Source organism: Bos indicus, chromosome 19 (genome assembly GCF_029378745.1).
Source record: "Bos indicus isolate NIAB-ARS_2022 breed Sahiwal x Tharparkar chromosome 19, NIAB-ARS_B.indTharparkar_mat_pri_1.0, whole genome shotgun sequence".
Classification (NCBI taxonomy): Eukaryota; Metazoa; Chordata; class Mammalia; order Artiodactyla; family Bovidae; genus Bos; species Bos indicus.
In genome coordinates, this window is record NC_091778.1 from 19,372,731 (window position 1) to 19,389,875 (window position 17,145).

Consider the following 17,145-nt stretch of genomic DNA (forward strand, 5'->3'; position numbering starts at 1 on the left):
TGAACTGAAGACAATGATTTAAGAGCCATTGGGGTTAAAATCCCGACGGCTTGATAAACTTGATTCCTCTCTCTGTCCCTCTTTTTTCTCCGCTGTGGAATAGGGGTGCAAGGAGGCCTGGTAGTGAAAAGCCAGAAGGAGATAAGTTGTGCGAAGCACTTCGCTAGGTTCAGTCATTAATCTTTCGTTGGCTCCACGCGGACTGGGAAGAACCCCCGCGGGCCAGGTGCGGCGCTTGAGCGCCGCCGGGAGGTTGGCGCAGGCGGCGCTGGGACCCTGACGCGGTCTCGCGCTGCCGTCAATCAAGGCCTCCGCGGGGCGGGGCGGGGCGGGGCTTCCGCCTGCGCTCGGCCGTACCGGGCCGCTCGGCGGCGCCTGGGACAGTAGGGAACCGTGCCCGCCGCCGCCGGCCGCGCGGCCGGACGAGGGGATGATGGAGCTGGAGCCCGAGCTGATGCTGCAGGAGGCCCGCGAGAGCGTGGAGGCTGCGCAGAGCTACCGCCGGGAGCTGAGCCAGAGGCTGCAGGGGCTGCGGGAGGCGCGGAGGCAGGTCGGAGGGCCGCGCCCGCTGGGGCGCTGTGGGCCCCGGGGAGGGCGCGGGGTGCCCGGCGGTGGGCGAGTGCAGGGAAGGCTGCGAGGGGCGGGAGTGTCCGGACACTCTGAAGGGAGGAGGGAAGCGGCTCTGAAGGCGCCGGAGCCTTGACTAGGTGTGAGGAAGGGGGAGGTGGGCTCTGAGGGGTGTGGGGGGAGGGGGTCCTGAGAGGAAGAGGCGCGTTTGGGGAATGGAGGGAGGGTGTGAGAGGTGTTTCCTAAGCTGTGTGGGGCGATGCTGGGGATGCGAAGGGCTGCGAGGTTGGGGGGAGTCTGGGGTCCCAGCAGAAACCGAGGGCGTCGCAGAGTGGTCAAGATTGCGAGAGTTGGGGGCGGTGGAGGTTCATTGGAAAACCTGCCTTGTAGATGGAGATTGAGTTTAGAGAGCTCGAGGAAAATGTAGGGCAGTGAGTTGGGAGAGCGCAAATTGGAGGCAAAATGGACCGTGGAAGGGGAAGGACTAAAGAGAGGGACAGAGACAGGAGAAGCAGCAGAGTTAACACTAAATGAATGGAATTACTGTCTGAAAGTAGTCTTTAATATCTCCTGTGATCTTGAATGCATTTAAAAAAAATCATTTAGCGGGTTCCCATTCTAGCGAGTTTGGATTTTAAAGTGAAGCTGTGTGGAAAGGGCAAAGGAAAGAAAATGAAACCCTTGAGGGATGGGATACAAAAGCGTAGGGAAATGGAAAAACAGATTTAAAGAGAGACGTGTTGAGAGGAGAAGCTAAATATACTTTCAAGTGACAGCAGTTATCTGCCCCGTGGGGATCTGGTCCTCAAAGATATAGGAGAGTCACATGGTTTCTCCACACCCTGGAACATATACGGAAAAAGATACAACCCGCGGCCAGTGTGTAGTAGGACAGATAATCCTCGAGCAACTTTTAATTCAGGTGTTTAATAAGTGCTTTTTGAATCAGTGGGATTCCAGCTGAGTGGAATCATATGAGTGAGTGGCATTTTTCTTCATCACACTTGTCAGTAATCTATTTGGTCATCCGAGTAGTTCTCATGCTGCAAAGAATCTGAAAATTACAACTAGTTGAATAGTGTTGTGCTAAGAGTGCCTTTGGCTATTCTCATCATCAAGGTTACTCAACCTGCTTGAGGTTTTATACATTTTAAAATTCTTGTAGGTTTTTTTTTAATAATTATTTTCACTTTTGACTCTGCTAGGTCTTCATTGCTTTTGTGCTGGGTCTTTGTTGCCTTTGCGTGGGCTTTCCGTGGTTGCGGCAAGTGGGGCCTGCTCTCTAGTTGCAGCAGGCGCACTTCTCAGTTGCAGTGGCTTCTCATGTTGCACAGCCCTCTAGGGCCAGAGGGCTTCGGTAGTTGCAGCGTGCAGACTCAGTAGTTGTGGCTTAGTTGCTCTGCAGCATGTGGGATCTTCCTGAAGCAGGAATCTAGCCAGTGTCCTCTGCTTTGGCTGGCAGATTCTAATCCACTGTGCCACTAGGGAGGTCCTAAAATTCTTGTAGATTTTTAAATGAAGGTCAGGCATCATTTGTAGTTTAGTAGCAAATCTGAGAGGGAAATCTAGATATGGTGATCCTCACTTGATGAATACTTTTTTTAAGGCCTTCCAATACATTCATCTTGATTTCCACTTGACAACATCTGTATTATTCCTTCTGCTATTGTGAAACAGAGGTTCTAAATCTAGGGTATGTTTAAAAAGAGATTTAAGTATCTCTTATTATATGATTATTCAGCCAGTTAAGATATCTTATATATGAATGAGACCGTTGTTTAACGGTATCAACAATTAAGAAACAGTAGAGTTGATATTATATTCCCTGATGGCTCAGTGGGTAAAGAATCTACCTGCAGTGCAAGAGACACAGAAGACACTGGTTCGATCCCTGGGTCGGGAAGATCCCCTGGAGAAGGAAATGGTAACCCACTCCAGAGATTCCTGGAGAATCCCATGGACAGAGGAGCCTGGTGGGCTACAGTCCATGGGGTCGCAAAGAGTCGGACACGACTAAGCAGCTGAACACACACACAGAGTTGATATTAAATGAATGAATGAGCTTAGCACCTGGGAGTAGTACTTATTAATTTCTCATGTGTAATTGAATACATTAAAACAATTCAGTATGATCTCATTCTGAGTTTCCAAACCTACATTCTTTAAATTTCCATGTCCAATAATTTAAATACGGGACACACTTCCCTATAATTTAGTGGAGTTTAGTATGGGGTTTCCCACTCCAGTACTTTTGCCTAGAAAATCCCATGGACGGAGGAGCCTGGTAGGCTGCAGTCCATGGGGTCGCTGAGGGTTGGACACGACTGAGCAACTTCACTTTCACTTTTCACTTTCATGCATTGGAGAAGGAAATGACAACCCACTCCAGTGTTCTTGCCTGGAGAATCCCAGGGACGGGGGAGCCTGGTGGGCTGCCGTCTATGGGGTCGCACAGAGTTGGACACGACTGAAGCGACTTAGCAGCAGTAGCAGTATGGGGTTTTGTTTTGTTTTTGAGTTCCCTTGTCTCAGGCTTGAAACAGAAAACACTAGGAGAACATCCATTATGCTTAGGTTCTCAATAACACTGCCTTCCAAGTAGACGGAGTAATATGGTAGTTCTCCCGTGTGACCTGAAATGTGTTTTGTGCCAGTGCCAGTTACAGTGGCTTCTGGTTCTATTGGGCTGGCCAAAAAGTTTGTAAGATCGTGTGGAAAAACCTGAACAAACTTTATCGTCAACCCAATAAAAGCTTTAATTCTTTCTCAGAGTTCATTCTAGTGGGTTGTACATGTTTGGATTTGGAGAATACGTCCTCTATCAACTTGCAGTCTAAGGAGGATCTGTGTTACAAAAATGTTATCGAAATAAGCAGCTGCTTTTGTTTAGTGGTTGGGATATTTTTAGGGTTCCAGTCATTTTCAGAATAACTACATAAAATATATGGCTTTTCAGTCAAAGGTTTTGTGTGGAGGATGAATGAGAGAGCAGAGAAAAAGGATGTTCCCTTCGTATATATATTTCTACTTGCTGATTTTACTTCCTTATAGAATTTTTAAAATTCATGTATAATTTACAGACTGTACCTTAAAATGTACAATTCAGCAGTTTTTAGTGTATTTGCAAAGTTGTGCAACCGTCACCACTGTCTGTTTCCAGAACCTTTCATCACCCCAAAAAAGAAATGCTTTATGTCTCTATTTGGACTGGCCTATTTAGCACATGTCATAAAAATGAAACCATACTGAATGTGACCCCTTGCGACTGGCTTCTTTGACTTAGGCATAATGTTTTCAAGTTCATTCATGTGGTAGCATGTATTGACACTTTAGTTCTTTTTGTGGCTGAGTAATATTTTGTGGATAAAGCACATTTTATGTTTCCAACCATCAGGTGATAGACATTTGGGTTGATTTCACTCTTTGGCTATTATGAATAATGTTGCTGTGAACATTCATGGATGAGTTTCCGTGTAGATATTTGTGTATTTGAGAATATACTTAGGAATTGCTGGGTCATGTGGTAACTCTTTGTTTAACGTTCTCAAGAACTCTTGGCATACTTTTTATCTTTGTTTTTGTTTCTTACCCTTGAAAAATCTCTCATGAAATTTGCCTCCTGTTAGGAAATCATGTCTGTGAAAGTTTAGAAGGAACAAGAGTAACGTCTTTTACTGTCAATCCTTTAGAGTCAAAAACAACTGCCAGCATGCAGCAGTTTCTCCTCTTGTGGTTAAGTTGAAGCCTTAGCCTCTGTCTTCAGAGAAAAGGAAGTTCTGTGTAGGAATGAAGTGTAGTCTGTAACTCTTACTGTTTGAATGTGTTAAACGCTAGAGACGGGTCTTCAGGAAATCAGGTGATATTTACAGTCAACTTGGCCTCACTGATGTCGAAATCATTAAGAATAGTTCTATATAGCTCCCTGGAATCCTTGGTATTAAGATGTAAATGCCAAGGAAATCAACTCCCACCGTCTTTAAATACTTATCTGTTCATTCATTCAGTGAGTATGTATTGGGTGCCTCTTGTGGGTCAGAGATACTTCTAGGTCCTAGAAATACTGTGGTGAGGGAAACAGACCACTGCCCTCACAGATGTAACCTTTTCCTTCTGTGGCTAATCATTAGACTTCCGCCTCAAAACAAAACAAATAGGAGGAATTTAAATTCTTGTGTATTCGTTTTCAGATTTCACTTCCATCGTGTTCTTCATCCCTTGTTTATTTCTACAGGGTTGACTTTCCTGCTTGTTGTGAGTAGAGATAGCTGATTAGGATGTCACATAGTAATGTCAGCTGGCCAGTCAGAGATGCCTCACGGAGTGACACCAGCGTGATGACATTGCCACGGTCCAGAGCCTCATCTTTAAGCGTTGCAGGTCCAGAAACTCCATCTTTGTACATTATCAAAGGGGGGTTAGATTGAGGTACTGGAGATGGTAGAAATACCGATATTCCAGTCTGTGTACAGTTAATAGTTCACTCCATAAAATAAATGTGTTGGCCATCATGTGCCTCTAATTAGTGTGATTCAGTGTCTCAGAGGGCGCTGACAAGAGCAGATCCCTGCTGTTTCAGAATAATGGTCCAGATCCTGGTGTCTAATTAAGATACTGTTTGGTGAGGACCCTGGCCAGCTCTGGCCAGTGGGTGTCCCTTTGATCATTGCTACTACAAATGTGGTCTATGTCTGCAGTAGGGGCATCCTGACCTGAGAGTTGATGAAGAATTCAGGAATCAGGCCCCACCCAGACCTCCTGAATAGTCATCTGTACTTTAACAATATTGCTGGGTGTGATGTGTTTGCACATTAAACATTGCAGCACAGGGCCTTGGAGTGTACCATTAACACTTCATCAGCTCTCTGCCGATTTAACCCTTAGATGTGTTGTAAAATGTTGTGGTTTGTCATCAAGATTTTTTTTATAACTTTATTTTTATTTATTTTTGGCTGTGATGGGTCTTTATTGCTGGGAGGGCTCTTTAGTTCTGGGGAGTGGGAGCGACTCTTTGGTTGTGGTGCGCAGGCTTCCCACTGGTGGCTTCTCTTGTCTTGGAGTGTGGGCTCCAGTAACTCCAGCACGTGGGCTCAGTAGTTGTGGCTCCTGGGCGCCAGGGCACAGGCTCAATAGTTGTGGTGCCCAGGCTTTGTTGCACCGTGGCATGTGGGGTCTTCCCAGGTCAGGGATGGAACCCGTGTCTCCTGCATTGGCAGGTGGATTCTTTACCACTGACCCACCAGGAAAGCCCTAGCCTCAAGATTAAAATGTTGTTTGAAATTGCATGGGTTTGTTAGACAATTATACAATGTCAGACAAGTGATTAGTTGAGAATCTCAAGCCAGCACTTGTTTCAGCATGTCTTAAACATCTGTAATGCAACCATTTGTCTCTCACGGTATTTTGTTTTCAGATTTTTTTCTTTAAAAATAATCTGTTAGTTTTGGATCACAAAATATAGGAAAGACACAAAGGTGATGCCTGTGACCACTTGGCTGCACTTCCTTTCCATTAACTCTTTCTTAAAATCCCAGACCTGTGCTACCCAAGCATTCTCTCATATCCTAACAGATACAGAGTATAGTATCCGACCACGTGGAAACCTTAAACACACACCCTGCAGCGATGTGGGATCTCTTCCAACTAAGTCTTCCAGCTCACTTTTGCCAATATTGCAACTGCACTGGTTATTCCAACTGTGTCCTAAAGCTCATGAACGAATAGGTCCCAAATGATGTCTGCACAGCCCTCCACTTTTTTTTTTTGCCTCCACCTTTTAAAAGTCCTTTCTTAAACAGCTGGGCTTCCCAGGTGACACAGTGGTAAAAAATACACCCACCACTGCAGGAGACTTAAGAGACATGGGTTCGATCCCTGGGTCGGGAAGATACCCTAGAGTAGGAAGTGGCAGCGCACTCCAGTATGCTTGCCTGGAAATTCCATGGACACGAGAAGCCTGGCAGGCTACAGTGCATGGGTTGCAAAGAGTCAGACAGGACTGAGCATGCATGCTTCTTAAACAGCAGTGACTAAGGCCCCTTTGCTGTACCCAGTCTTCTAAGCCCCAGGCTGCCTGTGGCACCTGGATGGCAGCCCCTAGGGGTCCCCCACATCCTAGGGTGGCGATGGAGGAAGGGCAGGCCTGGCCAAGCATGAAGAATAAGTAGTCAGTTTTATTGGGCTCAGACTAGAAATCCATGAGTCTTGAGGACCTCTGTGAATTTGTCGGTTTTCTTCCTCTATGTTCTTTTTCAGCCTGCTCCATAGCCTCATGAGCTGCTGCTTTTTCCAACAGCGGATCTTGGCCGTCTCCTTTCTCTTCTCCTCTAGGGTGGCTGTTACCACCTGGTGGTACTTGCAGCCAGCCTCACGAGCCAGACACTCTACGTGCAGGGGAACTTCGGAATAGGCTTCAGACGTACAGCCTTGAGGGCAGCGGGAACCACCATCGGCTTTTTCTTTTCGTAGGGTGGCGGGATCCCGTCAAACACCTTGAGGTGGCCCGGAGCGGCTGGGCCACGCTTGGTCTTGTGGGCCGCCTGCCTTGCACTGTCTGCCAGAAGATGTGTCTGGGGGCTCGGAAGTGGTCGGGGCCCCCAGAGGGGTTGGTGTTCATCTGCTTGCAGAGGAAGGCCAGGTACTTCCGTGTCCTTCTGTGGAAGCTGTCAGCACTGTTGATGCCCTCACAGTGCAGGACCACAGCCTTCCCGTCCAGAAGCACCCGCTTGGCCATGACGGCTGCCCGGTGGCCCAGTAGATGGCCTTGGCCATCGAGCCCCAGGACCTGCCTCTCCATCATCTTCAGCAGCCGCCTGGGAAAGCTGTTTTCAAACTTTTAAATAGTAGATTTCAGCTAATTTTTTGAGGATCTTACTAGAAACCTTGATATTCCTAATGTACCACACCAGGTTCTCCATAGATCATTATTCCCACAGGATTTGAAAACATGTAGCGTATTTAACACTCAGTGTGGGGAACTCAGTGCAGGGAAAAATAAGTTATTTCAGAAAACCAGGGCAGGAAGTCTTAGTAGCTCAGCAAAGAAAAGAAAGCTATTAACTGCTTCTTTTATCTCCCACTTCCCCTTCTGTTACCCATTTTCAAAACAGTCCAAAAATCTGTTTGAGAATAATTTGTTACTGCAGTGTCACTTAAAATGTTCCTTTTGCATCCTGTGTGTGTGCGCGCTCAGTTGTGTCAAACTCTTTGTGACTGCCCCCGCCCCCCGACTGTAGCCCACCAGGCTCCTCTGTCCTTGGAATTTTCCAGGCAAGAATGCTGGAGAGGGTTGCCATTTCCTTCTCCAAGGGATCTTCCTGACCCTGGAATTGAACCCATGTCTCCTGCTTTGGCAGGCGGATTCTTTACCACTGAGCCACCTGAGAAATCCATTATAGTGTCCTAAGAAAAGGTTAAATCCCAAGCTGGAGAAACCTAAGAAGAAATGAAATAATTTGAAAATAACTCATAATTCTATTTACAGACAACCACTGTTAACATTTGGTGTATCCTTCTAGACATATTATTTTGTCAAATTGAAAAACTACTGTATAGTAGTTTTGCAACTTTATATATGCTTTTTTCTTTTGGCTCATGTTATATCATAAGCGACAGATTTCCCATGTACAGTCTAATTTTTAATCCAGAGGTGAATTAAAATTACCTAGATACTTACAGAGTATTTGTTGGTAGCAGGCTGAAAAGTATTGACTCAGATATGTCAAAATACAAAACAGAAGCAAAGCTCTAGAAGCAAAACTAAATAATCAACCACCAAGGGGGAAAAAGCTGCACATATATTTGTGTGCAAAAGACCACATATTTACATTGGCTTTTTAGTCATCTTTTCTCAAACAAGTCTTCACAAATTGTCTTTAAGCACAGCACTCTGAGAGCTGCTTGTTGAGTCCAAACTCACTTGAAATATAGTAGGAAATGAGAATTCATAAAAGCATTTGGAATTAATGTTAAACTCAGGGAGCTTAATTAAAAAGTGTGTGAGTGTCACAGAAGGGCCCAGTTTATTTCTGTCTGGGATTTTTTTTTTTTTTCCCCCAAGATAGAATGTGATGTAAATTTTACTTGGATACAGAAGAACTGTTCTTATTACTAGAAACCTGGTAAATTATATGACTAATTTGTGATCTCAAAAGCCAAACAAATGTAGGACAGGCTTTGGGTTTGTTTTTTGGGTGGGGGGAGTCCACTGGGATCTTAGTTCACTGACCCGAGATCAAACCTCGGCCCTGGCAGTGAAAGCACCAAGTCCAAACTCCTGGACTCCCAGGGAATTCCCAGGACAGGCTTTTATTATTATTTCAAGACTATTTATTAGTATTTATCTATTCATTTGTCTGCACCGGGTCTTCATTGTGCCATGTGGGATCTTTGATCTTTTCATTGCAGCCTGTGGGATGTGGTTTCCTGACCAGGGATCAAACCCTGGGCCCCTGCATTGAGAGCACGCAGTCTTAGCCACTGGACTACCTGTGAAGCCCCATGCTTTGCTTGTTGAGGGATATCCATGAATCATTTATATTTGCAGTTGTTTTACTTTGTTTGCATTTGCCCCCGTTAGTCATAAGACCTTGAGACACTTAACTTTCCCAGTGCCTCACTTTCCTTCCTATCTGTACAATGAGGATAGGGATAGGACCTACTTTATTTGGCCACTGTGGGAATTAAAGGGAGAAATGTATTTAAAATGTTTAACACAATGCCTGGGACTTAGGAACTGCTTAATCAACGTTAGCTGTAGAACTAACACCACTATATTATCATCCAGGGTGACCTCCCCTACTTTCCCACTGGCATCTAATTCTTGAAACGTCTCCTCTCTCTTCCAGCAGAAAGGGCTTTTTGAGCTCTGATGGCAGTTTGTGGCTGTCCCACTTACATAAGAACTTAATACTTTTTACTTTAGTTACGGGGGCATGCAACTCTCTCCTTTACTAGAATGACACAGTTTTCTGAGGTCAGGATCATGCTTTATTCATCTTTATAACCCTAGTTCCTGGCACATACTAAAGCTCAATAAATATTGAATGAGTGCTTTTATGAATGTTGTGGGTGTACTTTTGCAGACATTCATTTAGATTGTTCGTGGCCTTGATTATATTCACCCTATTCACTAATGCAGATAATCACGAATTAAACATTTGTTTTGTCATGATTTGGTTATTTGTTGCTACATAATAAACTATGTCAGAGCATAATGGCTTAAAAGGCTTGCTTAGTGTTCTGGGGACTGACTGGGGCTCAGCTGGGCAGTTCTCCTGATTTTGCTGGCAGCTCTTCTGTAATTGCAGTCAGATGGCAGCTGAGGCCGGAATGTTCAAGATGGAATATTTACTTACCTGTTTGGAGCCTAAAGTGGTAGCAGGGCTCGGCTGGAATGCTGGCGTGGCTGGGCCTGGCTGCCAGGCCCTCTTTCTTCCTCCCACCCCTCACACTTTCCTCCCCCCCCACACTTTCCTCCCCCCTCAACTTGGTCTCTCAAGAAGGATAGCCATGCTTCGTAAATGGCAGGACCCCTGAAAGTGCAAAAGCAGAAGTTGCCAGGTCGTCTTAAGGCTGCGGCCTGGAGCCAGCACAGTTTAGCTCCTGCCTGTAACGATGCACGGATGACTGCATTGCTAGTCACCGCCCAGCCTGTATTCTCACCGAGAGGTCTCTACGAGGATCTGAGTGCCACAAGGCATAGTTTATGGTTCCCTGGGGCCATTAATGTAACAGACTGCCAAATCATATAGTAAAGTTTTCCTTTTGAAAGTTTAGTAAGCGTTTTTTAAGAAAGCCTAACTGTAAGAGAGACAAGAAGGAAATGTAGCAGCGCTTTTGAGTCCATACATGAAGCAGACAGTTCAGATTTTCTGCCATTTGACTGGCTTTGTGACGTGGGCAAGTTCATCTCTCTGATTCCTGTAGGTCACTCACCTACAGATGATTTCTTCATAGGGTTGTGGTAGAATTTAAGTGAGAGCACGGCTATAAGTACCTGGTACACAGGTGTTCAGTAAGTGGGGACGGCTGCTATATTGTTATTATTGCCATTATTATTACTATTATTATTAATGACTTATGTCTTGGTGTCAGTGTGAAGACAAACAGCTAATCCTGTGAACCCAGAGGGAACATTTTGGTTAGCTTCTTTAATTTCAGTTGATTACTTTGTATCTTTGTCTCTTATTTTTGATTCCTATGTTCTTGTTAGCTGATCATATTTAAAGCCAGCCTCTAATAATTTTAGTTTCCTATAAGCAAAACAGTTGGGAGTATAAATTCTTAGATTAAAGTTGGAGGATAAAAATTCTTTTCTTCTGTAGTCATGAAAATCCATGGTTTAGAGGAGATTCCAGTTACTTCATTTCCTGAAACACAGGCATGTTATGTTATAGACAGAGCTACTATATATTGCCACTTAAGACCAGAGATGTCTTAAATCAGATTCTACACAGGCTTTTTGATATTTTAGTAGCTAAACTCTAGAGCAAAATCAGTATCAGTCACTATTGTCTTGGAGGGCTGTGAAGTATCTTTTACTAGGGTTTTGTATGGCTTTGTACTGTTACATAAGCTTATTCACTTTTTGAGAACTTCTGTAAAACTTTAAAAGTTGCTTTGGAATTAAAATCAACTGCAGTGAAAAGTTTGTAAATTTTAATGGTCTGTTATACTAGAAGTTTTAGTAGAAAATTGGTTCTGAATATTGTTAATCAATATAAATAATGTATATTACATTTCCTTTCTGAGACCTTGAGTTATGTATCATTTGTATCCTTCTTAAATTTACTTTGTTACAAATTGTAACAGTTGTTTTGCCCTGAGTGGTTGTCTACCACACCTTTCCTTATGCAAGGACAAGAAATACACATTGTGGCAGGAAATGTCTTCAACCAATCACTTAACTTTACAGGTTTACCAGAATGCCTTAAAACGGATTCTGGGGGACTTCCCTGGCAGTCCAGTGGTTAGGACTGTGCAGTTCGAATGCATAGTGTGTGTGTATGTGTTCCCTGGTTGGGGAAGTAAGGTCCCTCATGCCACATGGCCAAAAATGAAAAAATAATTTAAAAACAAACAAAATGGGGTCTGTACGCACTAAGCAGCTTGGTGCCTGGACAGACCGTGAACCTTTGAGTCATGCTGTTTTCTGGCACCCGGAGGCTGTGGGGAAGTTTTTTGGCTTCTTTGAGCTTTTTCTTCAATGTAGACAGTACAGACCCACCTCTCACAGTTGTTGGGATGAGTGAACAAGCTAACAGTGAGCCCACTGGACCATGGTGCCACATCAAGTACCAAGAAATTCACTCAGCAGTAAAGTCCACATTTTAAAATTAGTTGTGTAAAAGCCCAAGGAATGACCTTGATTGGTTACATGATTCGATTAAAGGTGACTGTAGCTTTGAATTAAGAGCTATTTCTGGGAGAAGAAACTGGTGCCAGGGAAGTGTCAAGTTTGAAACAGTGGTGGTCCAGGATTTATGAGCAAAAAGGAGTCACATTTACAATGAAATGAGAGGAGGTGAGTTTGGAAATGGATTCTCCCTTCTCGGGCCCTCTCACTGCTTTGTGTTCACACATTTCCTTTTTTTCTGAGGTTCTGAAACAAAACAAAACGTAGTGGGGCTCTGCAGCAGCAGCAGGAGCTTTTGAATTCTTTCTAAAGAGGAAGTTGACTTTACCCAACCAGTGCACTTCCTGTGTGTGTGGTATCCGTTAGGGAGAGATGCAGGACCTCCTTGGTACAGCGCTTGACTGCAGAATTTCCTCTTGCTGGTGGCGGTGGGGGGTCGAACTGTATTTCAGAGCTCCAGTTTGTCGTCTTCGTTTATCCTGGTATCTGTGAGGTCTGTGTGAATCACCTTGTTACCGTTGCAGGTTCTGATCCAATAATTCGGGATAGGACCTGAGATTTTCCATTTCTAACCATATTCCAGGTGAGATGTATCAAAATCCTAAGGCATTCTTTCCCTGGTTCTTTTTGAAAGGTTTTAAACACATACATGGGGTGGGGGAGCTTCTCTGGTGACTCAGACGGTAAAGAATCTGCCTGCAATGCAGGAGACCTGGGTTCAATCCCTGGGGTCAGGAAGATCCCCTGGAGAAGGTAATGCCTACCCACTGCAGCATTCTTGCCTGGGAAATCCCGTGGGCAGAGGAGCCTGGCAGGCTACAGTCCATGGGGTCACAAAGAGTCGGACACTGCTGTGTCCGACTGACACACACATACAAACACATACACGATTAACGTAATTGTAATGAACAACACTTAGTTGCTAGTTTTTACGTATGTTAGGGCCTGATTCTCAGGTACCTGATCCCACAGTTGGGTGATGTGCTAAAGCAAGGACATTTTTAATATAACCCTCTTATTTTTTTAAACTTCAACTTAGATTTAGAAGTTCTCTAGTAACTTTACAGAGATTAATAGCAATTAAACTTGTTAGAATTTCTTTGTTCTTTATGATTTAAGAAATTATTTCACTTACTGCACAAGCAGCGTTGTAACTTACGTTAATGTTGAAAGGAGAAGAAATTGTTTCTACAATCTCCCCAGCCAATCAAACCATTTTTTTGCCCGTATTTCTTTGTAGTCCTTAGATGTGGGCATTTTTTGTTTTCACATGCTCGTGAACATTTCTGGGTAACTTTTTTGTTCTTAATGGTTTTATTTTTTTGGCTGTGCTGGGTCTTCATCGCTATGGGGGCTTTTCTCTAGTTTTGGGGAGTGGGGGCTACTCTGTAGTTGCAGTGGGTGGGCGTCTCAATGCAGTAGTTTCTCTTGTTGCTGAGCACAGGTTCTGGGGCCCACGGGCTTCAGCGGTTGTGGCTCCCAGGCTCTAGAGCACAGCCTCCATAGTTGTGGTGAACAGGCTTAGTTGCTCTGCAGCATGTGGGATCTCCCCTAATCAGGGATTGAACCTGTGTCTCCTGCATTGGTAGGCGGATTCTTTACCCCTGAGCCACCAGGGAAACCCCTGGGCAACAATTTTGTATTCTGGTTTTCAATTTTAGTGTTAGAGAATAAGTAGAAAGTTTTCAAAATTTCTCTGTTACCTGTTGAAATATTGGGCTTTATCCACATTTTGATACATTCTTTTCTTGGTGGATTTCTCTTAGCCTTCAAATGCTCTTTCTAAGATCAAGTTAGCAAAGGGTTAGGGTAATAAACATAATATGTCTTAGGAAATTAATATAATATTTGCAAAGTACAGTATGAACTTGGTTATGAAGTTGGTTAGATAGCATCACCAACTTAAAGGACAGGAATTTGAGTAAACGCTAGGAGATAGGAGAGGAAAACCAGCATGCTGCGGATCATGGGGTTGCAAAGAGTTGGACACGACTTAGTGACTGAACAACAACAAAATGTGAGCTTGCTTAAATTCAGCTGACTAGTGTATAGTTAGAATTTTCCTGTTAAGTGAGAAAAGGTGAATTGTGTGTTATCTGTATGCTTAAAAAGACAATCAGGTGTCTGTACAGACAGCTGACTTGTTTTCAGAATATCTGTGAGATGTAAGGATTTTTCTGTCATATCTCCTAGAACAAACCATTCTTAATCTGGGCTCTGAGGATCGAGGGTAGTGCGTCTCAAAGCATGGGCTGCAGAGTCACAGGTGTGCTTGTGAAAAAGGAGGACTCTGCCCGTACATACGTTCCCCTGACCCCTTCTCCAAGCTAGTTCTGGGGTGGAGCCTTGCTATCTAAGCTATAACAGATTGTCTGATTCGTGATTCTTCTGCAAACCAAGTTTCAGAATTACTGCTCTGGGCAAGCTGTGGTTGGGATCTGAGGGACTTTGTAATCTCTGATATTGAATCAGTTTCTTTTTGGTAGGGATTATTCATTTTTTCTGGGAAGGTCTATAAACCTCTCATTGAAATTCACAGAGGACCATGACTCACAGAGGATGACGTCATTGTCCCAGAGGTGTGCTTTGAACATCTTCTGCTTCCTGTGAACCTTTTGGATTGTAAATAAATTCTTAGGTTTTTTTTGTTTTTTTTAAACCATAATGAGGGCATTTTGTCCACAGTGTTGTTGTTGTTGTTGTTGTTTTGCGCTTTTTAAAGCTATCATTTCTTTTCTACTTTTCAGTGAAATGAATTTTTTTTTTTTTTGGCGGGGGGAGGGTGGGCCTCATGGCATGTGGGATCTTTGTTCCCTGACCAGGGATCAAACCTATGCCCCGCTGCAGTGGAAGCATGGAGTCTTAACCACTGGACCGTCTGGGAAGTTCCAGTAAAATAAATTTTAATCTCTTCCTAATCTGATTTTTTTCTTTGGCACTGAAACATTACTATTTCCAAAAACTGCTTTGTGGAGATAATATTATTGCTAATGTTTATTTATTGAAAGCAACAATGTGCCGATTATTTTACCAAGTGCAGGGCGTAGACTATTTAATCCACAAGCAGCTCCATCGGGCGAGCGTAATTATCCTCATTTGAAGAACAAGGGCATTGAAGCATGGTGTATTTAATTATTAATAGCCTAATCCGATTGACCTCGTCTGTGAGTGATGGGACCAGGGTGTGAGGCTGTTCTGTCTCACCTGAAGGCAAACACTGAGCAGGTCTGCACAGATGAATCACATTTGGTTTACCAGTGACTGGAAGGTGATGTTGGGGTAGTGCCTTGAGATTATTATGGGTGATGCCTGTGGATCAGCCTTTCCTAGAGACTCTGAGTTTTTACGTTATTTCGTTTCAGATCAAGGAGAGTGCATCCCAGACAAGAGATGTCCTCAAACAGCATTTTAATGATTTAAAGGGAACGCTTGCAAAGCTCCTGGATGAGCGATTGGTGACCCTCTTGCAAGAGGTGGACACCATTGAGCAGGAGACCATCAAACCACTAGATGACTGCCAGAAGCTGATAGAACACGGAGTTAACACTGCAGAGGACTTAGTCCAAGAAGGTGGGAGTCCAGGGAGCCTGTTAAATGCAGCCCATTCAGGTCGACATTGTGCTGGTTTCCCAGGGCACCAGCAGGCTTCCTGCCATCTCTGGGTGCTTAGGCTGTTCGTACCTTGGGAAAGTTTGTGATAATAGGATAACGGGGTACAGTGAGGTATCCTAGGGTAAGTTGCAATTCATGTACTAATTATAGTAATTTACAGAACACAGTAAATGATCTTTCTTATGGTTCTATGATAACAGTCTCTCATTCTTAGTTAACACAGCAACTTTGCGATCATTTTGAATCTGTTCACGTAGTTTTCAAGGGTGTTGATGATTTAATTCCATTGTTATTTTTAGAAGGTTAAGGAGTAGGATTGGTGTTTACTCCTGAGACTGTAGTGGTTATATTCCTGAATGTAGTCAGTTACTTTGGTTAAAGCATGCCCAGTTCTTCCCTTGCTAACTTCCTGCCTCCATGTCTGTCTACCTTCTTTCCTTCCCTCCTGTAGGTCTTTGTCAGGTACATTAAATAAAAAGGTACTAGTTCTGCCCTTTGGGGTTCACAGGCCGGTGAGAGAGGCACATATGGTGAGAGAGATCTAAGACCTCATGGGAGCACAAAAAGAAAAATGCTTAGCTCTGGAAGAGGGTGGGGTGGCTTCCAACAGGAGAACTTCCACAAAGGCTGAAGAAATTCATCAAGCAGGCAAAAGAGGAAAAGGAGTTCACAGCAAGACTGGAAACAGAAGTCATGCCAAGAATAAAGTGAATGACATATCTGGGAGGTCTTGAATGAAGTCTTTTAGGCCACAGAGTTACATTAAAAAAAAAAAGACACTGCTAACAGTTTGGAAACTGTATTAGGAGTTTTAAAGAACTAAAAAGTGCCTAATGAGAACACCATGGCAGCAGTCCAGATAGGAAATGACAGAGGCGTGACAGATGAAGGTAAAGCAGAGCAGGTTTTAAGATTTTTTGGAGGTAGAATGATTGGTGATTTTACTGAGCTCTTCCTGTTGGTGTTGGTGATTGCCCAGTTATAGGATGGAGGAGGAAGAGAAGGGTTTGGGATGACCCAGGCCAGTGTGGTTTTAGATGACTGGTGAACTGTACCATTGACTGACTCAGGACATGAAGGGGGAGGGTGAGTGGTTAGACAGTTGGTTCTGGGTATGTTGAGCTTGAGGTGCTAAAGATATCAGGAGCTGGAAATGTGGGTATGATGCTAAGGAGAGAGATCCTACCTGGAGATGTGGAGTGGTGTGTACAACGCATCTGAATCCATGGGAATAAGTAAAGTCATCAAGAGAGAGCACAATATAATTAAAATGACTCCTTGGGATGTTCATATTTCCACTCTTTCTCTGTACTTTCTTTTTTTAAAATTATTAGAGGATAATTGCTTTACAGTATTGAGTTAGTTTCTGCCATACCTCAGCATGACTCAGCCGTTGGTATGTATATATATGTCTCCTCCCTCTTGAACCTCCCTCCCACCTTCCACCCCATCTCTGTACTTTCAGATGGTTCAGGGTCACTCTTACTATTCTTAGAATTTAGGTTTACCTGAACTATGACATTTTCAAAGACCCGTCTTTCTTTCTCCATTAAAAACATTAAAGTAAAAGTTACATTTCAGTTAAAAAAAAAAAAGGGGGGAGGGTGCAATAT

General features: G+C 43.8%; 1 protein-coding gene and 1 pseudogene across 4 annotated transcripts in view; one reads left to right on the forward strand and one right to left on the reverse strand.

Moving 5' to 3' along the window:
• The first annotated feature begins 353 nt into the window (after positions 1–353).
• CRLF3 (cytokine receptor like factor 3) overlaps positions 354–17,145 on the forward strand; it is a 90,285-nt gene continuing 73,493 nt past the window's right edge. For all 4 annotated transcript variants that reach the window (XR_011561931.1, XR_011561932.1, XR_011561933.1 and 1 more), the window contains exons 1-2: positions 354–550; positions 15,283–15,490. Coding sequence is in view for 1 of the 4 variants with exons in the window: in XM_019981955.2 (XP_019837514.2) it covers positions 431–550; positions 15,283–15,490 (328 nt within the window). In the remaining 3 variants the exon portion in view is untranslated. The remainder of the gene's footprint in view (positions 551–15,282; positions 15,491–17,145) is intronic.
• On the reverse strand, positions 6,747–7,588 carry LOC109574150 (large ribosomal subunit protein uL13 pseudogene; annotated as a pseudogene).